This window comes from Rhinopithecus bieti, unplaced genomic scaffold (assembly GCF_001698545.2).
Source record: "Rhinopithecus bieti isolate Rb0 unplaced genomic scaffold, ASM169854v2 scaffold_5840, whole genome shotgun sequence".
Lineage (NCBI taxonomy): Eukaryota > Metazoa > Chordata > Mammalia > Primates > Cercopithecidae > Rhinopithecus > Rhinopithecus bieti.
The window spans coordinates 15,065-38,961 of NW_016804838.1; the positions used below are offsets into that span (position 1 = coordinate 15,065).

General features: G+C 52.6%; 2 protein-coding genes and 1 pseudogene across 3 annotated transcripts in view; 2 read left to right on the forward strand and 1 right to left on the reverse strand.

The window, feature by feature from the left end:
* Nucleotides 1–18,476, forward strand: part of LOC108528707 (FERM, RhoGEF and pleckstrin domain-containing protein 2-like) — a 21,524-nt gene extending 3,048 nt beyond the window's left edge. Inside the window, exons 3-11 of the mRNA XM_017870674.1 lie at nucleotides 6,422–6,490; nucleotides 7,185–7,274; nucleotides 13,361–13,381; nucleotides 13,612–13,694; nucleotides 14,722–14,840; nucleotides 15,176–15,339; nucleotides 16,582–16,689; nucleotides 16,922–17,073; nucleotides 17,650–18,476. Of these exons, the coding sequence (XP_017726163.1) occupies nucleotides 6,479–6,490; nucleotides 7,185–7,274; nucleotides 13,361–13,381; nucleotides 13,612–13,694; nucleotides 14,722–14,840; nucleotides 15,176–15,339; nucleotides 16,582–16,689; nucleotides 16,922–17,073; nucleotides 17,650–17,767 (867 nt within the window). The 5' untranslated portion in view covers nucleotides 6,422–6,478 and the 3' untranslated portion in view covers nucleotides 17,768–18,476. The remainder of the gene's footprint in view (nucleotides 1–6,421; nucleotides 6,491–7,184; nucleotides 7,275–13,360; nucleotides 13,382–13,611; nucleotides 13,695–14,721; nucleotides 14,841–15,175; nucleotides 15,340–16,581; nucleotides 16,690–16,921; nucleotides 17,074–17,649) is intronic.
* LOC108528705 (BTB/POZ domain-containing protein KCTD5 pseudogene) lies at nucleotides 11–2,156 on the forward strand (annotated as a pseudogene).
* STK25 (serine/threonine kinase 25) overlaps nucleotides 18,359–23,897 on the reverse strand; it is a 16,041-nt gene continuing 10,502 nt past the window's right edge. For both annotated transcript variants that reach the window (XM_017870672.1, XM_017870673.1), the window contains exons 4-11: nucleotides 23,658–23,766; nucleotides 22,743–22,900; nucleotides 22,471–22,656; nucleotides 22,120–22,265; nucleotides 21,700–21,814; nucleotides 21,207–21,278; nucleotides 20,033–20,169; nucleotides 18,359–19,342 (exon numbers count right to left, since the gene is read on the reverse strand). In XM_017870672.1, coding sequence (XP_017726161.1) covers nucleotides 19,303–19,342; nucleotides 20,033–20,169; nucleotides 21,207–21,278; nucleotides 21,700–21,814; nucleotides 22,120–22,265; nucleotides 22,471–22,656; nucleotides 22,743–22,900; nucleotides 23,658–23,766 — 963 coding nt within the window. In that variant the 3' untranslated portion in view covers nucleotides 18,359–19,302. The remainder of the gene's footprint in view (nucleotides 19,343–20,032; nucleotides 20,170–21,206; nucleotides 21,279–21,699; nucleotides 21,815–22,119; nucleotides 22,266–22,470; nucleotides 22,657–22,742; nucleotides 22,901–23,657; nucleotides 23,767–23,897) is intronic.

Consider the following 23,897-nt stretch of genomic DNA (forward strand, 5'->3'; position numbering starts at 1 on the left):
GTTGAGAACCATGGCCTATCACCATACTATTCAAAATATGGTCCGAGGACCAGCAGCATCTGTGGCAGCATCTCAGGCCCCATCCCAGGCCTACTGAATCAGAATATACATTTAAATAAGATCCCCACATGATCTAGATGCCCATTAAAATTTAAGAATCACTGCTCTATTACATCGTATTTATCATAATCTTTTTAATTTTTTTTTTTTTTTTTTTTTTTTTTTTTTTTTTTTTTTTTTTTTTTTTTTTTTTTTTTATTTGAGACAGTCTCTCTCTATCACCAGGCTGGGGTGCAGTGGCGCAATCTTGGCTCGCTGCAACCTCCACCTCCCAGGTTCAAGTGATTCTCCTGCCTCAGCCTCCCAAGTAGCTGGGACTGCAGGCACATACCACTACGCCCAGCTAATTTTTGTGTTTTTAGTAGAGACAGGATTTCACCATGTTGGCCAGGATGGTCCCAAGCTCTTGACCTTGTGATCCACCTGCCTTGGCCTCCCAAAGTGCTGGGATTACAGGCATGAGCCACCGTGCCCAGCCTTATGTTCCTTTTTGTGGCTGAATCATATTCCATCATGCATGTATCACGTGTCTCTCCACTAATCTGATGGACACTGGGTTATTTCCACTTCTTGGCTGTTATGAATAGTGCTGCTGTGGACATTCATGTACAAGTTTTGTATGGACTTATGTTTTCAGTTTTGAGTATATACCATATGCAGGGTCATATAGTAATTCCATGTTTAACATTTTGAGGAGCTGCCAAACTGTTTTCCAAAGTGACTGAACCATTTTTCATTCCCACCAACTTGTATGAGACTTCTAGTTTCTCCACATCATGTGTCACTTTTTGGTTCTAGCCATTTTAGTGAGTGTGTAATGCTGTCTTGTGTGGTTACAATTTGTATTTCCCTGATGGCTAATGATATTGAGCACCTTTTCATGTGTTTATTGGCCATTTGTAGGCTTTTTTGGAGAAATGTCTGTTCAGATCCTTTGCCCACATTTTATTTTATTCAGAATTTGTTAGGAACTCTTAAAACCCAAAAGTAAAAGACAAGCTGTTGAGTTTTAAGAGTTCTTTATATTCTGAATGCTATAGACCTTTATCAGACTATGATTTGCAAACATTTTCTCCCATTGTGTGGGTTGCCCTTTCACTTTCTTGATGGTGGCCTTCATTTACAACATGAAAGCTTTTAATTTATCTGTTTTTTTCTTTAGTTGCTTGTGTCTTAGATGTTATATCTAAGAAACTATTGTCAGCCAAGCATAGTGGTACACACCTGTAGTCCTAGCTACTCGGGAGGCTAAGGTAGGAGCATTGCTTGAGCCCAGGAGTTCAAGGTTGCAGTAAGCTATGATCCCGCCACTGCACTTTAGCCTGGACAACAGAACAAGACCCTGTCTCAGAAAAAAAGGAATTACTGCGAGCACTGCCACCTGCCCAGTGCAGCCTTGGGGCAGGGCTGGTGGGGTTGACCTGTGCTGCTGCAGTGCAGGACTCAGAGCACCCTGGCCCAGCATCCGGCAGCGTGTCCAAATGGGTCTGGCTCAGCGTTGGCGGCACCTACTTCCTCACCACCCAGCAGATGCTGTGCCAGGACCTGAAATACTTCCTGTACTGCTTGTACCAGGCTAACCCTGACAAGGATGAAACTGTTGCCTATTTAATGGTCAGAGACCCCACCTATTTCGGGCCTGTGCTGAACTACCTGAGACATGCCAAGCTGGTGATTAACAAAGATCTTGCAGAGGAAGGAGTGTTGGAGAAAGCAGAATTTTACAATATCACCTCATTAATAAAACTTGTAAAGGATAAAATTAGAGAACAAGAGAACAAAACATCACAGGTGCCCATGAAGCTTGTGTACCACGTACTTCAGTGCCAGGAGGAGGAACTCACACAGATGGTGTCCACCATGTCTGACAGTCGGAAGTTTGAACAACTGGTTAGCGTTGGCTCCTCTTACAACTATGGAAGTGAAGATCAGGCCAAGTTCCTCTATGTGATGTCCAAGGAACTTCACAACACCCCATACTGTATGGCCAGTGAACCCAGCAAGAAGACCAAGATTTTGCAAGAACAAGGTTCAAGGATGTGAGGGACACAGTATGAAAAAATGATTTACTCTTTCCCAAGATGCAAAGAACTACCATGTCCAGGAAGCTTGGCTGCGAGAAGGAACCTGCTTTTGATCATTTTTCTAGAGATCTGTGTGTGAATCCTTTTTTGCCTCTGAGGTGGGTGGTGAGAGACAGGTCCAGCTGTCCAAGGCCAGGTGTCCCCAAAGGGAGGAGCATGGCGGCCAGGTGGGTGCTGTCTCTTGAGGGGGGCTAGATACTGAGACAGATGCTCCCAGTCAGCCCACTCAATCCCTGAAGATCATGTAAAGGACAGAGTTCTTGGTGCTACACATAGTCCGTAAAAGCAGCCTGGGCTTCACTGGCAGGAAGTGGCCACAGCGTCATCGGCGTCCAGCACGTCGTGGCCTCTGGTCTGGCTGCCAGGCCCTAGACTCAGTCGGGAACTCTGCCTCCCAGGTGGGATCGCTGGTTGCTCTCAACCTCACAGAGCTCCTGACAAAGGCGGCTTCTGCATCATCACTACTTCCTGGCACCGTTTCAAGGCCAGGCCTCTTTCCGACATAAGCTATGATCCTGCCTGACTCAGTCCGGGACAGTCAAGGCTTTTCAATTTGTGTTTTCCAGGCGAGAGAACTTTGTACCCCTTTTCAGTGTGGATAGACTCCCCAGGGTTTATACTCTGGAAATGCCCACAAAGATTGCTGCGTTGAGACTGATCTGTTCAACCTGTTAGCATGAGGTAGCAGTGTTGCCTTGTCCCCCACTCTGCGGGCTTGTGGGGGAGCTGGTGCCTGTCAGTGCCATGTCACACCTGGCATAGAGGTTGGGCTGGAGGCCTATCTGCTGGCTTCTGGAGCTGAAGGTCTGGGTCACGGTGAAAACTGGGGATGTTTATGGAGCATCACAAATGCCTCTCTCTCACCACTCTGTAATTTTCTTTGTATAACTGTCCAGCCTTTCTGGGATATTTGGGACTTCAGTCGACCTTCATGGGCTCCACCCAACATGACGTGGGAGCTGATGGGATTCTTTTAGAAACCACTGCCCACATGCTTTGAAAACAGACCTTTCTCAGCTGGTTGTGGCGACCTGTCAGAGTCTGGGGACCTGGTGTGCAGGGCAGGCTCCAAGCTCTTTGTTTCTAGAACTCCAGCTTCCCAAGGAGCACTGTGCAGACTGACTGCCAGCTGCCCATGTGCAGGTCAGAGGCTCTGACACTGTCTGGTTTCCAATGCTTCTGGAGACTTCTTGCCTAGGCCTCATCTTCTTCTTTGCCAATAACCTAATTAACCAAGTTCTCCAGCATTAGGACTTACCACCTCCTTTTTGTAAGGTCTCTTGTATGCTGTTAAATGTTTGGCTTAGACAATTTATAAAAGCCTTTCTAGAGGGCAGACTTAGCCATGGGATGACCCTGTCCTCCCCAGCAGAGCTCGGAAGGAAGGCAACCACTGTGGGCCCTCAGGGTGTATCTCTGGGGAGCTGCTGGCCCCTTAGCATTGTTTGATTTTTGACTTTGATATAATAGATAGGCTTGTGTTTTTTTTTTAATTTGAAGATATTAAGATTTAATTCACTAAAATCACTAAGATTTAATTCACTAAAATTTGGGTATAGTATTTTATCAGCTTACAGTTTAATGCCTAAGTTTCCCCTGAAAATAGCAAACAAAATTGTGTATTTATGAAAAAAAGAAATGAAAAAAGAAAGAAAGCCTAACCCAGGGTATGAAGATTTACCCTTCTGTTTCTTTTCTTCTAATAATTTTATGTTTTACCTCTTCTGTTTAGATCTTTGATCCATTTTGGGTTAGTTTTTGTGTATACTGGAATGTACGAGTCCAGCTGTATTATTTTGCATGTGGATGTCCAGTTTTCCTGGCACCATTTATTGAATTGTCTGTCTTTTAACCCTTGTAGAAGATCAGTGGGGGCTAGGCATAGTGGCTCAAGCCTGTATTCCTAGCACTTTGGGAGGCCATGGCAGAAGGATCACTTGAAACCAGGAGATTGAGACTAGCCTGGGCAACATAGTGATACCTTGTATCTACCAAAAAAAAAAAGAAAAAAAAATTTGCCTGGCATGGTGGCACACACCTATGGTCCCAGCTTCCCCCGAGGCTGAGGCAAGTAGATCACTTGAGCCTAGAAGGTCAAGGCTACAGTGAGCTGTGATCGTACCACTGCACTCCAGCCTGGGCAACAGAGTGAGACCCTGTCTCAGAAACAAAAACAAATAAATCAATGAACTGTAAACATATGGATTTATTTCTGGACTCTTGATTCTATCCCATGTCTATTGGGCCAGTTACTTTCTGTCACTAGTGCTTTTTGCTTCGAACTCAATACTCTCAACATAAAAAATTGTTTTAAAAATTACATGGAGATGTTTCCTTCTCAGCACACACATGTGCATTGAAGCATGTGTATGAATCATGTTCTGTGTTAGCTTTGTTAGAAGAAGGTATTGAAAATGTGGAACTGCAAGCTTGGAGAAATGAATTAGCCTGGAATACACAGGAAACCTTCCCCACTTCAGGAGTCTGGGCTTCGATTGGGTGTGAGGACCACCACTCTTTTGTTTCTCTCCTTGGCTGCATAGCTTTGAGCTGTTGCTGCTAGCTGGGAACTCCTGGAAGTAGGGCTCATGTTACATACCATTATTTCTCCTAGTAATCTCTGTGCAGGGTCTTATAGATGGTGGCCCAGGGAACTGTCACTGGGTCTTATAGATGGTGGCCCAGGGAACTGTCGCTGAAAAGACAATTGAGAGTAGCTCCATAGGACAGTGGCAAAGGTGTAGGCTCTTGAGCCATGCATCAAACTCAGGCTCACCACACTTCCTGTGTGTCCTGGGCAGGCTGTACTCCGTCTCTGAGGCAGGAGGTCTTGAGGATGAACAAGGAATCTATGTCAGCTGCTCAGCCCTGGGCCTTGCATGAAGTAGATGCTGTACAAATTCAAATAATAATTTGTTATTATTAGTCAAAATCTCTAAAGTCATGTCTGTATAGCCCAGAGTTTCTTGTCTTCCTGAGTTAAATATGTGTGTCAGTCAAGAGACAGAAACCATCTCAGTTATTTGAGCAGAGGATGTAATAAGCAAGGATTGTTAACCAGGTATAAAGTTGATGAGGTGCCAAAGGGTAAAAAGAACTGTGAAGTGTCAGGGAGGTGGCAGAACTGTGAGCCACAGGTATACCCCAGGGCTGGGGAACAAATTTGACAGCTTGGTCAAAGGCCCATAGCGCTGAGCCTCACAGCTGGCAGTGGGGCCAGTGCATGGTGGAGAAGGCGCCCCGTGGGTCTGGGACGTACATCCTGTGCGGGGGCTCTGGAGAAGGGGCTACTGCTCAGCCAGTGCTGGGGTCTCTGAGTGTGATGCTGCTGCCTGTGGCTGGAAGGAACTGCCACTCCCAGGGCCACGCAATTGCCAGCAGCTCACAGGGACCTCAGCGTGCGGTCTCCAGGGCTGCCTGTCATGCCCCTGTGGCCTCTTAGAGTAGGGCTGGGAGGCAGGTTTGGAGTGAGAGCCACAAGCTTAGTTACCAGCCTCATCCCATTACGCAAATGCATCCATATGACCTCCTTCCTCATTGTGTGGGGTGGACGTTTCTGTTTGGGCTGGTTTTTCATCCTACATGTCTGTGAGGATTATCTGTGTAGTGTGCTCCTCCTTGCGCCTTCACACAGTATGTTGGGGCTGCTCATACTAGCGGGCCCCTGGCACATTCTCCGGACACCTGCTGCTCCTCCTGTTTGTCTGAAAGGAACAAATGATGGAAGGGTTCCAGAGCAGTCCAGGTTAGAAATTTGAAGGGCTCCCAGGACTCTCTCACCTTATCTGCGCAGGTGTCTGACACTGGCAGGATTCTTTTTTCTTATCTAATGCCCTGTGGGGAGGGGCTAATTTGAATACCTAGGAGAACCCTCCTTTCTTCCTCCCATTCTCAAACATGCTCCTGTCCAGTTTTTTCAAAGCAGATCTCAGATGATATCTTTGTGGCTGAACCCTCCAGCAGCTTCTCCTCAGCAAGAACAATACCCCGGGCTCTACCTCTTGGTTGTGTCAGGGCTCCAGGGCTCCTAGTCCAGGGCAGGTGCTCAGTAGATGATTTGAAGACTGAATTTGTTGGCACCAAGACAGGACCTGGTGACCATGGGCACTGCTGAGGGTAGAGGAGCCCCATTGGGAGGCCCCATTAGAGGACCCTCATTGGGAGGAGCCAGAGGAGCACAAGCGGCCACAAGGCTATTCCTGACCCTCGGCCCGGCTAGTGCACATCCGCCAGCTGCCCTCAGCCAGCTCAAAGGGGACTCTGTCTCTGTCTTTCAGGAGTTCATCCGTGAGGGCTGCCTTCACAAGCTCACCAAGAAGGGCCTGCAGCAGAGGATGTTCTTTCTGGTAGGTTTTCTCCCCACTCAAGCTGTGCTTCCCCCCAAAGGGGATGGGCAGCAATTCTGTTAGGGATACCACGTGCAGCAGCAGTCCCTTGGCCTCTGTGTAGTTTAGCACCTGGAGACTTTGATCCAGGTGGGTAGCGTTGGAGTCAGACGAGGCCAGGGGAGGGTCACAGAGTGGGAAGAAGCAGAAAATAGCTTCTCCACCCACCCCGGGGCCAGCCTCCCTTCTCATTCCAGGTTCTGAGCACCTGACTATGGGACAAACAGAAGCCAAAAGGTTGTAAAGTCCACATACATGTGGCTGCAAGAAGGTGCTACTGACTGCCCAATGGCCAGTCGGGACAGGCTCACTGTTGGCCCAGAAGCCCCTCCCAGCATGTCCTTGTTCCTGCCAGTTAGTGGGTTCCAGCCTGAACCATGTGGATGAGGACACCAGCCAGAGTTCCTTACTGCCTCCAGCTTCTCAGCCAAGCTAGCTGGGAGCCGACTCAGCAGATGTACTGGTTCCTGTGGCCACTTCCTGCCTCTGGTCAAAAATGACCAAATGAATGAATGAAAGTCCCCTTTTTGCCAGAAATCTCCAGCAAGCTGAATAGATCTGATGTCCACATGATGAGCAGCCAGAGTCTAAGTTGGTCTGACTATTAAGACACTTGTTTGTGAAGTTCATGGATGTAAAGCCTGCTACTTCTCAGTTCTCAGACATGTTGCTGTACACAAGCAAAGGAGTCGCAGGGACCAGCCACTTCCGGATCCGGGGCCTCCTTCCCCTCCGAGGCATGCTGGTGAGTGGTCTTGCACCCTGCCTGGGGTCTCCACGTGGTGCTGGGCTGGGCCCCACCCACCTCTCTCCTGCAGAGGTGAATCCTAACCCAGCAACACTGAGAGCAGCACCTGCTGAGTATTTGGCCGCATTGGGAGCAGCACCTGCTGGGCATTCCTTGTTGGTTGTTTCTGACCCCCATGGTCATTGTTCTTATTGATGCTCAAACTGCCCTGTCTCTGGTCCATCGTTCCCTTCTAGGGAAACCTGGACTCAGCCTGTGGTCTCTGTCAGCACCTGGCAGGACAAGGCCTGCTCCCTGCAACCTTAGAGTCAGCCTCTGCAGCAGCATCTTCCTCAGGCTGTGTGACATCCACACCAGCCCTCTGTCCCATGTAGGCACATGCCTGGGATGGGAGTAAAGATTCCTCATTTTAGCGTGATCCAGTTCATCAACTTTGTCCTTTGTGGTTGGCTTTTTGTGTTCGATGGAAATACTGTTCTCAGGTCATAGGGAGACTTTCATGCAGCTCTAGAGGCTCTGTCCACTTGCCCTGAGTGTGTCCCTGCACTAGGCCTGGAACGGTACAGACAGGTAGCCAAGTCCAGGACTTGCCATAAGGATGTGCCATCGGTCCAGGACACCTCATCACAGTGACTGTCTCTCCCCATGGCCCTGCCAGGCCTCCTGCCTAGGGTGCCATGGACCTAGGGGCTCTAATCCCCAACTCTGCCCTATCCCTTTTGGCTTATTTGCCTTGACTACAATGCTAAAGTAGTCCTCCCTCCCTCCTTGTGATCCTCCCTCTCAGTGATGTTCCATCCCTGAGATCCTCCCTTGTAATCTTCCCTCCCTGGGGTCCTCCCTCCCTGGGGTCCTCCTTTCCTAGGATCTTCCCTCCCTAGAGTCCTCCCTGCCTCCCTGGGATCTTCCCTCCCTTGACTCCTTCCTCCCTCCCTGAGGTCCTCCCTCACTCCCTGTGATCTTCCCTTCCTGGAATCTTCCCTCCCTCTCTGGGATCTTCCTTCCCTGGAGTCCTCCCTTGCTCCCTGTAGTCCTCCCTCCCTGGGATATTCCCTCCCTGGAGTCCTCCTTCCCTAGGATCTTCCCTTCCTGGGGTCCTACCTTGCTTCCTGTGATCCTCCCTTCCTGGGATTTTCCCTCCCTGTGGTCTTCCTCCCCCAGGGCCCTCCCCCAGTAGGGTCCTCCTTCCCTGAGGTCCTCTCTCCCTGAGATCCTCCCTCCCTGGGATCCTTCCTCCCTAGAGTCCTTCCTCTACCAGTGGGGTCCTCCCTCCCTGGGGTCCTCTTTCCCTGTTCTTTCTTCAAGGGTTTTGTCCACTCTCATCCCTCTGCACTGCCTCCTCCTGATAATGAGCACCAAAACCCTCAGGCAGGTGTTTGTAAATTTTTTTTTCTTTTTTTCTTTTTTTTTTTTTTTTTTGAGAGGAGTCTCGCTCTATCACCCAGGCTGGAGTGCAGTGGTGCAATCTCGGCTCACTGCAAGCTCTGCCTCCTGGGTCCACGCCATTCTCCTGACTCAGCCTCCTGAGTAGCTGGCACTACAGGCGCCCGCCACCACGCCTAGCTAATTTTTTTGTATTTTTAGTAGAGACGAGGTTTCACTGTGTTAGCCAGGGTGGTCTTGATCTCCTGACCTCATGATCCGCCTGCCTTGGCCTCCCAAAGTGCTGGGATTACAGGCGTGAGCCACCCCGCCCGGCCAAGTGTTTGTAAAATGTAATTCCACTTTTCAGGCAAGAGGAGGTCAGATTGAATTAGCTCATCTGCCACCACTGGAAGCAGACCCCATTTGTTTTAAAGTATACTTTTAAAAATTACACCTTTATTATAGAAAAAATAATTGAAAATATAAGATAGAAATCACTCATCACTGACCAGGTGCAGTGGCTCACACCTGTAATGCCAGCACTTTAGGAGGTCAAGATGGTAGGATCGCTTGAAACTGAGAGTTTGAGACCTGCCTGGGAAACATGGCGAAGCCAAATCTCTAAAAATCTTTTTTTTTTTTTTTTTTTTTTTTTTTTTTTTTTTTTTTTTTTTATTAGCCGGGCATAGTGGTGTATGCTTGTAGTCCAGCTACTTGGGAGGCTTGAGGTGGGAGAATCACTTAACCCAGGAAGGTCAAGGCTGTAGTGAGCTGTGATTACCCACCTGCACTGCCAGTCCAGTGACAGAGTGAGACCTGTCTAAAAAAAAAAAAACCCCACGGAAAAAAAAAAAAGAACTCCTCATTTTTACCACTCAGCAGTGAATGGCTATAGGCATCTGCTGCACAATTGGCCATACCCCACGGGCTGTTTTGTCAGGGCACACTGATTTTTCCTTTCTTTCATGGCAGCCCCAGTTCACTTAACTATCACCTGGTCATTTGGATGCTTGGCTTGTGGCTGTGTTGAGGACTGTACATTGTTGGTTCTGCTTTCTGCACATCCCTTAATTTGTCCTTCAGATCAATCCAAATGTAGATTGTCGACAAAGGTGTTTACGGCCTGGGCACTCCTGCTATACTTGCTTTGGAGCACCTGTGGGCCAGCTGACCTGCCCACCTGCAGGACTAAGGTTTAAACATACATTTTCCCTCAAACCATGGGAAAGTGCTAGGCACCCATACTCTCTTACTCTCCCAACTGGGTAGCGAGCAGGCCCCATCAAGCGCCTGTCGTCTCACTTTTCGTCCCTGTGGACTGTCGGGAGGCCACCTGGTCACCCCTGTGGTCTGCATTCCGTGCTTTTCCCTCTTGGGAATCAGTCAGCTTGCTGGTCACTCGGTCTCCATTGGTCTGAGTTTTTGTACACATTAGTGAAATATTTTATAATGGTAAAAATGTCACCAAACCCTATTAAGTCACAAATATTCTCATTAGTAACTGCCTTTTTACTTTGCAAATTATTTGCAAAAAATTTATTTGGTTTTACCTTGTAGAATTTAAACTCCGTCTTGATGGGTTGTGTTTCTCTTACTCATAGAATAGGCATCTGCACATATAGGGATCCCAGCAAATGCTTGTTGAAGGTGTGAATGAAACAGACCACTCCTGGCGGGCGCGGTGGCCTCAACTGTAATCAGCACTTTGGGAGGCCGAGACGGGCGATCACGAGGTCAGGAGATCGAGACCTCCTGGCTAACACGGTGAAACCCCGTCTCTCTAAAAATAAATATAAAAAACTAGCCGGGCGAAGGTGGCGGGCGCCTGTAGTCCCAGCTACTCAGGAGGCTGAGGCAGGAGAATGCGTGAACCCAGGAGGCGGAGCTTGCAGTGAGCGGAGATCCGGCCATGCACCTCCAGCCTGGGCGACAGAGCGAGACTCTGTCGTCAAAAAAAAAAAAAAAAAAAAAGAAACAGACAGCTCCTCAACTTACGATTAGGGCTATGTCTGATAAACCCATTATAAGAGGAAAATATCATAGTCCCAAAATGCAATTTAACAGGGCATAGTTGCTCACACCTGTAATCCCCAGCACTTTGGAGGCTGAGGTGGGCGAATCACCTGAGGTCAGGAGTTTGAGACCACCTGCCAACATGGGCAAAACCCTGTCTCTACTAAAAACACAAATTAGTCAGGTGTGGTGGTGGGCACCTGTAGTCCCAGCTACTCGGAGCTGAGCACAAGAATCACTTGAACCCGGGAGCCCGGAGGTTGGGCAGTGAGCCAAGATCGGCGCCACTGCACTCCAGGCCTGGGTGACAGAGCCAAGACTCTGCCTCAAAAAAAAAAAAAAAGAATGAAAATTAATTAATACACCTTAACCTATCTGATATCATAGCTTATCTAGCCTACTCTTTTTTTTTTTTTTTTTGGAGATAGAGTCTGGCTCTGCCCCCAGGCTGGAGTGCAGTGTGCAATCTTGGCTCAACTGCAGGGCTCCGCCTCCCGGGTTTATGCCATTCTCCTGCCTCACCCTCCCAAGTAACTGGGACTACAGGCGCCCACCACCACTCCTGGCTAATTTTTTGTATTTTTTAGTAGAGACAGGGTTTCACCGTGTTACCCAGGATGGTCTCAATCTCCTGACCTTGTGATCCGCCCACCTCCGCCTCCCAAAGTGCTGGGATTACAGGCGTGAGCCACCTTGCCCGGCCAGCCTAGCCTACTTTAAATGTGCTCAGAACATATATTAGCTTACAGTTGGGTAAAATCATCTAACATGAAGCCTGTTTTATAACAAAGTGTTGAATATCTCACATAATTTATTGAATACCATACTGGAAGTGAAAAACAGAATGGTTGTATGGGCACTTGAAGTTCAGTTTCTACTGAATGCTTATCACTTTCACACCATCATAAAGTTGAAAAATCAGGGCCTATCAGGGTCAGCTCTGGCTGTCTTTTCCTTGAGGGTTTCTATCCTTTGTATGGGCTCAGGAAGTTCTTTCCATGCCAATATTATATTAGCACCTTTTTACGGTTTCATTTTTCTCATTTAATTAATCTCCCTAGAATTTGTTTTTTGTTTTTTGGGTTTTGTTTCGTTTTGTTTTGTTTTGAGACAGAGTCTCGCTCTGTTGCCCAGGCTGGAGTGCAGTGGTGTGATCTCAGCTCACTGCAAGCTCTGCCTCCCAGGTTCACGCCATTCTCCTGCCTCAGCCTCCCGAGTAGCTGGGACTACAGGTGGCAAATTTTTTGTATTTTTAGTAGAGACGGGGTTTCACCATAGTAGCCAGGATGGTCTTGATCTCCTGACCTTGTGATCTGCCCACCTCAGCCTCCCAAAGTGCTGGGATTACAGTTGTGAGCCACCATGCCCAGCCTAGAATTTGTTTTGATAGATATTAGATTGGGATGTAACATTTCTCCCCATTATTTGTTGAATCCTTCATTTTCTCAGTGATGTCAAAGACTCTTTATCTGGCCGGGCGCGGTGGCTCAAGCCTGTAATCCCAGCACTTTGGGAGGCCGAGACGGCCGGATCACGAGGTCAGGAGATCAAGACCATCCTGGCTAACACGGTGAAACCCCGTCTCTACTAAAAAATACAAAAGCTAGCCGGGCGAGGTGGCTGGTGCCTGTAGTCCCAGCTACTCGGGAGGCTGAGGCAGGAGAATGGCGGGAACCCGGGAGGCGGAGCTTGCAGTGAGCTGATGGGTCACTGCACTCCAGCCTGGGCGACAGAGCGAGACTCCGTCTCAAAAAAAAAAAAAAAAAAAAAAAAAAAAAAGACTCTTTATCAAATGGAAGCCTTTGTCTTTGCACTCGTTCTTTCTGGGCATTCTGCTCCATTCCTGTCTGCCCAGCATCAGTCCACTCTCTCTAGTTAGTGGTGTCATATGAGATAGTCACTGTTTGGGTGAACACATTCCATCCCTTATTCTGCCTCCTTTTAAAAAATGTTCTTTGCTATTCTCAAGCATTTAATTCTTCCAAGTAATCTTTTAAGTCATTGGACAAATTCCTGCCAAAAACACCGTGGAGATTTCAGTTGAAATTGCAATAAATTTTTGTGTTAACTTAGGGGAAGACTGACATCTGGACAATGTTTTGCCTGCCCTTGCTTATGCTGATTCAGATTTTTGATGTCCAGTGAGTGGCTTGGTTGGTGTATCAGGCTCTGCACAGGGAAGCTGTCCATTCTGTGGAGTTGTTGGTAACTGGCTGGTCCTGGGGACAGAGAACTGGCCCTTGTTCCTGACTGTTAAGGGGAGGATGATGCCTCTTGGCTTGAAAAGATCATCTTTATCATGTTAACACAGTTTCCTTCTGTTTCTAAGAGGTATTATCAGAAATAACACCTTGGATTTTGGCAAAGGCATTTTCAACATGTAGAGAATTGATCTCCCTTTTTCTCTCTGACTTCTGATAGGATGAATGTTATCAATCAGCTTTCTGATGCTGAACCATCCTTGCATTCCCAAAACAACCTTACTTGATCATGGGACAATTCCTTGTGTGTGCTTTTAGATTAGATTTGGTAATATTTTATTTTGGAATTATTTCATCTCACCACTTAAAATTAAAATTAATCCCCAGTGGGTTTTCTTTGAATCTAGCTCTGTTAAGTTTTGGTCTTTAGTTCATAAATGAATTGTCCAACTCCCTTTTGGATAATAAAAATGCTCAATGTTTTTTCCTTTGCTTGATTTTCAGCTAATAGTGCTGGACCCCCCGGTGAGTATTTGGGTACCCTCTGGCCCATGGCTCACCCCCTGGGGTGCAGCTGCCATGGCGCAAGGATGCCAGTGTCCTCCTTGGCCTCTTGTAGAGTCTGTGTGCACTTGGACAGCACTGGGCTTCCAAGCCCCACCTAGCATTGCCAGCAGTCACCTTGTGTCCTGCTCAGGCTTAAGCTGTCAGTTCCTTCTTGGCCACAAGATTTGGACCTTTTCTCCCACCCACAGGTGGAAGAAAGTGAGAATGAGTGGTCTGTTCCACACTGTTTCACCATCTACGCGTCTCAGAAAACAATTGTGGTGGCAGCCAGGTAAGGGTCTTCCATATCTCCATCCTGAGCAGCTCTGGATGGAGGGGTGGGGACTTCCTTGCCATGAGCCTCGAGTCCTCTGAGCTGTGAGGGGCCATGGAGCCTCATGGGGTTGTGCCCCCTTTGACTCTGAGCTCTGCTTCCAAGTTATGCAACCAAAGGAGCAGCCTTGCCCTTGTCAGGGGCAGGGCTGCTTGCTGACCCTGACAACATCCCACAAGTGGCAGACTCCAGTGCTGTGGAGCTGCTCCCTCTGCCCTCTGGTTCATAGTGCCTCCAAAGACGGGTTGGGTGAGTGGGCAGGCTCCTGTGGTCTCCCAGGGCACAGGTGCTTCCCCAACCCTCACGTCAAGAAGTGCCAGCAGCTAGTGATCAAAGCCCCAGCAGGGCAGCTTACACCCAGCCCAGCCAAACACTGCCTCCCAGTCCCAGTGTAGTATAGACTCGCATGAGACAGACCAGGCTATGGCACAGAAGCAAGTGGAAACAGCTCCCTCCTCCCCAAATAAGATTGACAGAAGGATGACACGGAGCTTATTTGGTGGCTGGGATGCAGGGACCCCTGCACGGTCACCAGCACCACACCGTGCTCTGTGAGGAGTCTCAGCTCCGACTCTGCAGCGCCCTGGCCATCATCAGAGGGCACAGGGCACTCAGTTCCTACCAGGAAATGTTCACTTCATCATGAACCAGGGCCAATCTTGCATTTCAGCATCAGAGGTGTAGAGAACATTGTTTCAGGAACAAACACCCCTGCAGACCCCTGTTCTAGGACCGGGGCCCTGCCTTGGCTCCCCCAACCCTGTCACAGCACCCTGGGGGTCAGGCTGATTCAGGGCCCTCCCAGCTCTCCTCCCTGCTGTTCTCGCTGGAGGGGACACGTTTCCCAGTCCTCGCCACCCATCAGGCAGGACAAAGCAGAATGTGGGAGAACAGGTGCCGTGAAGGCTCGCCCTCCCCTGAGGGCTGGGGCCCTACACAAAGGAGAGCAGAGCCACTGAGCCTCGCACTCCCCTCCTCCCCACAGCACTCGGCTGGAGAAAGAGAAGTGGATGCTCGACCTGAACAACGCAATCCAAGCAGCCAAGAGTGGCGGTGACACGGCCCCTGCACTGCCAGGCAGCACTGTGTGCATTCGTCCCCCCAGTGAGTACTGGCCACGACCCCCCAGGAGACCTCCACTACACCTAAGGAGGCTTTTTCTGGAAGTTGTTTTCCTTGGTCCCCATTGGTCTGCTAAGCTCCCACACAAGCCCCTTCCACAAGGAATGTTCCAGGCTACGCCTCATGCCTGGGTGGAAAGAGGGGTCAATCGGGCTGCTCTGGCAGAAGCACCTGTGGTTTTGCTCTCAGCCAGCAGCTGGCCTGGCACCAAGGGCTCCCCATTTCCCCAGGGCCAACCGAGAGGAACCCAAGGGGTGGAAGTATCTGGCAAGCAGAGGCCACAGGGGGTCCCCCCTGAGACACTGACTTCTCTCCAGGATCCCCCAACGAGGTATCTCTGGAACAGGAGTCAGAAGATGACGCTCGGGGTGCCCGCAGCTCCCTGGAGGGGCATGGCCAGCATCGGGCCAACACCACAATGCATGTGTGCTGGTACCGGAACACCAGCGTGTCCAGGGCAGACCACAGTGCAGCTGTCGAGGTACGACCACATGAGCACCGCCTCAGTGCATCTGGAAGCTTCCCAGCCCTCTCTGCACTTGGTTGCTGAGGAGGGGCCCTCAGGAGGGTACCAGCAGGCAGGCTTGGCCCCAGAGAGCTGCCTCTTACTCTCCCCTTGGTAGAAGGTGGTATGGGAAGTCCCCCTCATCCAGTCAAACCCTTTTTGAAAAGGGTGTTTCAGGTCTGGTGTCTCTGATGAAGTCCAGCAGGCAGGGCATGTCCTCAGGGCCTGGAGCTGGTGTGTAGTGGAGCTGAGAAAAGCCCTCCTAGACACATCCTCCCGCAGCCCCCACTCCCAGCGCCTCCGAAACCCTTCACCTTGGGCTTGGAGCTTGAGGCTCTGCCTGGGCACCCTGCCACAGAGGGTGGTCCGCCCTATCTCACTGCATGGGCCCTGTCTGCCATTGTGGGTCGCCAGGTTCCTCAGCCTGGTGCCCCCGCACCCTTCCCTAAGTCTGCTCTTACTCCACCCAGAGCTCTTGTCCTTCTTGCTGTTTCCCCAGAATTCCCCCCCAGCCACAATCTGCTGGGCAGGGCCTCAGGAGCTACCCCAGTCCAAGCCTCTCCCCTGATGACCCTGGGTAGGTCAGGGTGCAGCAGGTCCCTGACATGAGCCCGCCAGCTTGTGGCCAGCCCAGGACACCTGAGATCTGAGCAGGGTCCTAGCCAGGCCCGTACCCGCCATCTTAGAGTGCAACCCCTGAGCACTGCCCTGAAGGCGGGAGGCTCACGTGAGCCCTGTGAGCCCAGCCACTCCAGCGCCAAAGCCTAATCCTGGCAGAACAGATGCCACACGCTTAGGGATGGGGCTGCAGTGGGGCATCTTGTGTGTGCCTTTACTTGCCTCTCCCCCACCCATCATTTTAAAGAACCTTCCAGACTTGGCTCAGTGTACTATCTCTTAAGGTGTCTTCTCTCTTCCTGCTGTTGGATGGGTTCGTGGATGGTTGGTTACTGAATACTGACTTTATTATGCACAGGGAAAAGGAACTCATTTTACTTGGTGCCTGGAATGTCACTCTAGGTTTTTAACATGCTTCTGTTGGATTTAAGTACTGATAAAGCTGCTGTCCATAGTAGTCCAGAGGTAAAGTCAAGGCCTCGGCCAGAGAAAGCATGCAGGTAGTCTCGGGGAGCAAACCCACTCTCACAAGGCCCCAGGGAGATGGAGCTGGGGTTCTGGGTGCTGGTTAATGCACCTGCACTTTTCCTTTATTGACAGAACCAGCTTTCAGGATATCTGCTAAGAAAGTTCAAAAACAGTCATGGCTGGCAGAAGCTCTGGGTCGTCTTTACCAATTTCTGTTTGTTCTTCTACAAAACTCATCAGGTACTGGGGTTTCACTGGAGCCCGATGCAAGTGATGCTGGCAGACACTCACCCTCCCCACCTGTGTCCCTTTTGTATTTTGGTTCTGCCCTCTCATGCTTTGCCCACACACCCTGTGCTCCCTTGGCCCGTGAGCATTTGTATGTGCCACTGTTGTGCAGGTAGCAGAGGAATGGGCGCTCCCTGCTGCAACCCAGCCCCTGGAACCCCTGTGTCCCTGTGCTGTCTTCCAGGATGACTACCCACTGGCCAGCCTCCCGCTGCTGGGCTACAGCGTGAGCATCCCCCAGGAAGCCGATGGCATACACAAAGACTACGTTTTCAAGCTCCAGTTCAAATCCCATGTCTACTTCTTCCGAGCTGAGAGCAAGTACACATTTGAAAGGTAATTTTGTAGGAGGCAGCCTTGGTCAGCTGCCCAGGTCTGACTGGGACCCCAAGAACATCAGTATCTCCTCAGCTCCCGTTTCTACTCATGGTGTTGGAGGCAAGTTTTCTGGGCCCTGGAAAGGAAGGGCTGAGCAATGCTTCCAGCATTTCCAAAAAAACAGCAATTTTTTTTTTTTTTTGAGATGGAGTCTCCCTCTGTCACTTAGGCTAGAGTGCAGTGGTACCATCTTGGCTCACTATAACCTGCACCTCCAGGGTCAAGCGATTCTTCTGTCTCAGCCTCCTGAGTAACTGAGATTACAGGCATGTGCCATGCCGCCTGGCTAATTTTTGTATTTTCAGTAGAGACAGGGTTTCACCATGTTGGCCCGGCTGGTCTCGAACTCCTGACCTCAAGTGATCCATCTGCCTCAGCCTCCCAAAGTGCTGGGATTACAGGTGTGAGCCACTGCACCCGGCCCCAGGTTTTTAACCCTTCTTTTGTCCTGCTTGTCCCGTAACCTGGGTTGTTCTTGGGACAGTGTCTGAGCACAAGCTGGCTTACTGGTCTGACAGCCACCCTCTCCTCCAGGTGGATGGAGGTGATCCAGGGAGCCAGCAGCTCAGCCGGGAGGGCCCCGAGCATCGTGCAGGATGGCCCCCAACCCTCCTCAGGGCTGGAGGGGATGGTCAGGGGAAAGGAGGAATGACGCTCAACCTGCCCAGGTTTGGACACAACTACAAAGAACAGCAGGACACAGAGGTGGCCTCTGTCCTGAGGCTTCTCAACAGATGGGAAGTGGCTGTAGTCTCATTGGATCCCCACTGGCACCAACAGTGTGGGTGGGCCTCATGTAACATCTGGGAGGGGCTTCATGCCCCCACCCAAGGCCTAGTGCATGCTGCCAGCTATCTGGGGCCCTGGGGAAAATGTGCAGGTCTCGAGCGTGGAGCCGCTCACACCTCGGCCCCCAGGCCCCTGGCTCATAGACACAGGGCTTGAGCAGTGCTCTGGGCATCGGACCAAAGCCTGGGCACACCCTGCCTCGCTCCCCAGAGCAGGGTCTCTGCTGAGGACTGGCCTAGAGCAAGCACTGGAAAAGAGGCCCTGCCATACACCCTGCATACCCACTGCCAGGACCCTCTCAGACAAGTGTGGCACAGCCATGCTGACCTTCCATCTGGTGAACCAAGTGGCAGCCCCAGGGGCCTGCCCTGCAGGTCATAGCTCAGCAAGTCTAGCAGAAGCCACGCTTGTTCCCCCATGTACCTCCGGAAAAGCAGAAACCAAAGTCCCCCTGTGCCCTGGGAGGATGGGGTCCTCTAATTTATTAGTGCCCAGCATTCCTTCCAACGGGAAGTAGACAGGTGACTGCTTTGTTCACACACATTTGATTAAAAATAAACAGCATCTCCCCACCTGCATACTCCTCTGCCTGCTCTGTTCTTCCAGTGGGCCAAGCAGAGCCCAGGAATCAGTCACAGGGAAGTTTTGAGGGGGGTGGGGGGGGCTGGGCTGCAGTCTCTGAGTGCCGTGATGAGGACTCGGGACCAGGGACGCTGCAGCCCTGCATGGTCCGGGCCTGCCCCCCCCGACACACCTGTATGTCTCCAAGTCAGGTCTTTATTGAAAGTGGCAGGGGCCTCTCAATGTTCTATGAAAACTAACATATTAACCTCAGAATATTTAAGGAACCAAGTAAATTCAGTTTTCTTAAAAAACAAAACATTCTGGATGACACAAGTACTTATGAGCAGACACAGTACCTGATCCAACACCACAAGGCAAATCTATGGCCATCATGGGCCCTGGGAGGATAGCGGCCAGGGCACTCCTGTGGGGGCTGTCCTGTTGCCTCTCCCCACCTCATGGGAGGAGGAGGCAGAGCTGCCCTGATAGTTGCTCTGTGCCTTGGTCTGAGCGGCCATAGGGCTATGTGAGTCTGCAGAAGACCCAGGCATAGCTCATGAGGACCACGCTGGCTGCTGGAGCCCCCGTGAGCTCTATTGCTGGGCCAGGAGAGGAAGGAGGGCAGTGGACATGTGGAACAGCATCCCCTGACGTGCAGAACAGCACACTGCAGGGGTGGAAGGAGACGGTGACCTGGCATGTGAGGCCCACAGGATCTGACATGTCCCTGCAGGCACGAAACAGCACGGGGCACCTTCCAAGTCAGCACAGTTCTTGTGGAGCTCAGAACAAAAACAAAGGACCTTCTGTCCCCTATCTGAACAGCAGCGCGCTTCAGCGGGTGGATGTCAGGTGGTTTCTGTTGTGTGAAAACCTGCAGAGAAAAGAGCCCACCGCTGTGTGCATGCACCTGAGCCCAGGCTCCTGACGGCCTCTTGCGTGTGCAGTCTGCAGTGGCAGCCCTGACAAGCCACCGCACCACGTGGGTCTGAAGTGTCCCCAGTGCACAGGGTCTCAGGAGCAGCACTGATTGGCCCAGACTCCACCCCCAGAGCTGCTGCCCAGGGGTGCCAGGAAGGGGTCCCTGGGTGTGGACCAGGACTTAGGGCATCTGCCGGCGGCATGGCAGTTGGACCCTAAATCCACTGGGCAGTGGAGGGCCCAGTATCTGTCCTGCCCTGTCTCTTTACTAAGGACTCAAGTCAGCACAGGGGCAGCTCTGATGTTTTGCCACCAGCGTGTCAGAGCAGCTCCTGGGAGCCACTAGGTGGCAGAGGTCAGCTGAGGACAGCCGTGTGGCCACTGAGGCTGGGACCCTGAGACACTCCTCAGACACTTAGACTGGAAAGGCCCTGCCCACTCTCTCCAGCCCCAAAGTCTCCATGGCCCTGTAAGCTGGGTCCGAACAAGGAAGAGGATGCCACGCCGCCCCTTCCTGGAGTGAAGCGAACCCATGTAGTTCCCAGTGCAGCCACACCCACGAGTGAGCACTGGACCTCACCCCATGTCCAGCTGCTGCTTGGCGGGGGTGCTCTCCCCAACCCTATGGCCCGGCCACCCTCACCTCTGCACTCGCTCCACCAGATGCACCATCAGCTTGTCTGAGATGCCGGGGCAGGACTCCTCGGCCAGGCTGAAGGCGTTCTCCAGCTCCTCCAGAGCACCCACGCTCCCGCCGCTCTGCTTGTGCTTCTCTTTGAGCTATGGAGAGACCACCTCGCCTGACCCTGGACCCCAGGACAGGCCCTCGGGGAGCCCGCTCCTTTGCTTGGCCAGAGTCATGCTGGAGGCCTTCAGGGCCTTTGCCTAGGACCCGGGAACCCTTCAGCAAGCCAGGAAGTGAGGTGGCCCAAGGAAGCCTGCCCTGCCAATGGGGACTCCAGTGGTCCTTCCCCACAGCCCCTACCCTCCCTCCACATTCCAGGGAATCTCCGGCCTCGGTTCTCAGGAGGGGACCAGATGGCTTCCTCCCAGCTGAGGGTCATGGAAGCCACTGAATGGGTCCGATCAGACCCAAAAACACGAAGCCCAGAAACTCCCAAAGCACACTGCACAACCAGGCCCAGATCTGGCCTCCATCAAGACACCAGCTCTGAGCCTCCTGTCACCAGGTGTCACCCACCCTCAGGGGGCTGTGGCTAGGTCAGCAGGCTGCCCGGGACCTGGGCCTGAGTGGCTGCTTCACTGGGGCCTCCACATGGGCTGGGGCCAGTGTCCCTCGACTGCTCCACCCTCTGCCATCCTCAGGCAGGCTCTCCTGTCACCACCTCTCACCCACATCCTCCATCCTCCCCAGGCTCCAGGTGGGGCTCCTGGAGGGCACACCTGGGCCCAAGCCCACTGGCCACGCCCTGGGCACAGAGCTCCTGGCTGCATCACATTTCTGAGAATGGTGACGTTGATGCAGGGTCATGTGACTAACCAGGGAGGCACCTGCCCTGGATGGACCCCAACTACATCTTCTCTGCTTTCTCTATGGAAGAGTCATCTGTGTTTGCACTTGAAGAAAAAAAAAGTCACTCTGGGAACCCAGAGAACCTTGGCAGGTCTGGGAGTACAAAAGGAGTCATCACAGCAGATTCTGCTTCTTCCACTCAGAAAACCCAGCCCATAATCAGCTGCAGGAAACCTAGAAGCTGAAACTGCCCCACGGCACTGTGAGGGGCACATCTCCACAGCACAGCGTCACAGCCTTGTCCCTGGCGGGACTCCAGGCCCAGCCCCAGCCCCATTCTCACCTCTCCGAAGACAGGCCGGACCAGCGTGGACAGGCACTGGGACCTTGGCTGCCTCTTGACAGGCTCTGCGGGCTGCAAAGGAAGTGGAGGCCCACGGTGAGCAGGGCAGTGCGGGCGACAGGCAGGGCACTCCCATCCCTGCCCAGGATCTAGCCTTGAAGGGATGGAGACTGGGAGCAGCCTGTCGGGGCACATGCCCAGGGCTGGCCCCAAAACCATCAAGCCTCCCAGATGGCCTGACTCTGAGGGCCTGCGACTCCCACCCTCTCCTCACAAATTTGGCTCCTAACAGGCCCTCATCTTCCCAGCACATGCTGGGGCTTGGGGTCTCCATACCAGGCCCAGTGCCACAGTGGGCTTCAGACCACCCCTGCCTTTCCCAAGCTCCTTGTCCAAGCCCCAGACACTGGGTGGACAAAGCTGGGTCCCGCACCCAGGCCCCCTCCACGGCCCCAGGGGTGCACAGCAGGCAGAGGCCAGGCCGGGAACAGACCTTCTGTGAGCTGTGCAGGGCCGTCCCCTTGTGAAGCTTGCTGTGTGGACTCGGCCGGATGGTGGGGGGGAATGTCCAGATGGGGCCCTGCTCCCCATCCTCCGCCTCGCCATCACTGCAGAGGATGAAGAGTTGCCAGGGTCAGTGGGGAGAGGGCCAGGAGGCACGAGGACCAGGAGGCACAAGGGCCTCAGGGCACACCTCACGGCCGAGGGAAACCCAAGGTACTGGGCGGTGCTCTGCCAGGCCATGGGGTCCAACTGAGGCCTCAGCAGGCCCTGTCCTGCAGCCTTAAGGGGGTCCCTGCCCAACACTGTATCTGGTCACCCTCACCCCTAGGGCCCACGCCCCTGCTTCTGGAGTGGGGACCACCCACGTCACAGCACCTAGGGTCACCATGAGGATAAACCAGGCCCCTACATGTCAGAGTCCTCGGAGCTGGACTCCTCGCCATGCCCCTCGGACTTCCAGCGCTTATAGCGGTCGATGAGCTCCGTGAGGAAGGAGGTCTTCTTGGTGTAGCGTGTGATGAACTTGTGCTTCAGGAGCTCTTTGGCCGTGGGCCGCTGTGCGGGGTCAGGGGAACACCAGTCACTGGGCCCAGCCAAGCTCTGCCTCAGGGAAGCAAATGTGATGCAGCCTGGACTGGGGCGGGTCCTCACAGCTACAAGGCTGGGGGGCCTAGGCCTCTGGGCTGTGCTGCCCACCCCAAGCAAATGCCCTCCCTCCATATGCCCGTCCAGAAGGGGCCAGGCCAGAGGCGGGCCTTACGAATCGGGGGTCCTTGTTGAGGCAGGCCTCCACGAACTCCTTGAAGGGCTTGCTGTGCTGGCCCTCCAGTGTGGGAGGGCTGTTCTTGGGAATCAGGAATAGGACACGCATGGGGTGGAGGTCAGAGTTTGGAGGCTCCCCCTTGGCCAGCTCGATGGCCGTGATCCCCAGGGACCAGATGTCGGCCTGGACGGAACACAAGGACTGTTGCTGCCCTGAGCACCCCAGTCAGGCGTGGTGCCTGCACCCGCCCGCCCACCCACTGCACCCACCTTGAAATCATAGGCTGACTGCTTGATGACTTCAGGCGCCATCCAGAAGGGGGTGCCCACAAACGTGTTCCTCTTAATCTGTGTGTCTGTGAGCTGCCCTGCTACCCCAAAGTCCGCCAGCTTCACATCCCCCTGCTCCGAGAGTAGCACGTTGGCAGCTGCTTGACACAGGACAGGCAGACGTCATCCCAGGCTCCACGTGGCTCCACCCAGGGCCCCCTGAGAAGGGCCAGGATATCATCCACCTGGCCTCCTAGGGCACAGCAGGGCTGTCCTCAGGACCTCAGCCCTCCTTGCCACTCTCAAACCCAGGGTCACCTAGGGCCCCAGGGGCACTGCCAGAAGGAGCCTAAGGTCTCCACTCCGAGCTCCAGGGCTCTCCCTGCATTTGGCTTTTACAACAAATCCCAACAACAAGCGACTTCGCCCACTGGGGGCTACCACAGAGGTGACCCTGACCAAAGGTGTGGCCAACATGGGCCTGCCAGGAAGCCCCTTGCTCCACCAGACTTGTCCCCTACATGAGAGAGATGACTCAGTGCTGGTGGCAAGTCCCTCCCCACAGGCTGGCCCAACCTCATGTCCGCACTTAGCAGGGCCAGACCACACGCTGGGGCTACTCAAGCCTACACCTGCTGTTGTGCTGTGAGCCACAGGGAACCAACAACTCTGGCTAAGCATGGCCGTTCCTACACTCGGTCCACAGCTGGTTTTCTCAGCGTACAAGGAAACTGTTACAAACAGTATCTTCTAGAAATGCAGCAAGACAGAACTGCTCAGTTTCAGAGTGGCCACAGGGTTCTCTATACCCCAGACCCTGGGTACCACTAGCCACTTGCCCCTCACCGGCCCCAGCCTCTCTAAGGTCAGTGGGGCTCAGGACATTACAAGAGCCACATCCACCCCCAGCAGGACCTTTGATGTCTCGGTGGATCTTGCGTTCGGAGTGCAGATAATCCAGGCCCTTCAGAATTTCCCGCAGGATCGTGGCAATGTACGTCTCCTCCAGGGGACCTGGTTTAAGCTGGAGAGGAAGGTGGGACAGCAGGGCCTCAGCTCCTGTCCCAGGCCCAATGCCTGAGTTCTCCTGTCTCTCTGACCGGGGAGGGCTGTCCCTGCAGATAGCTGGGGACTTCATGTTCCTTTACTTCTCAA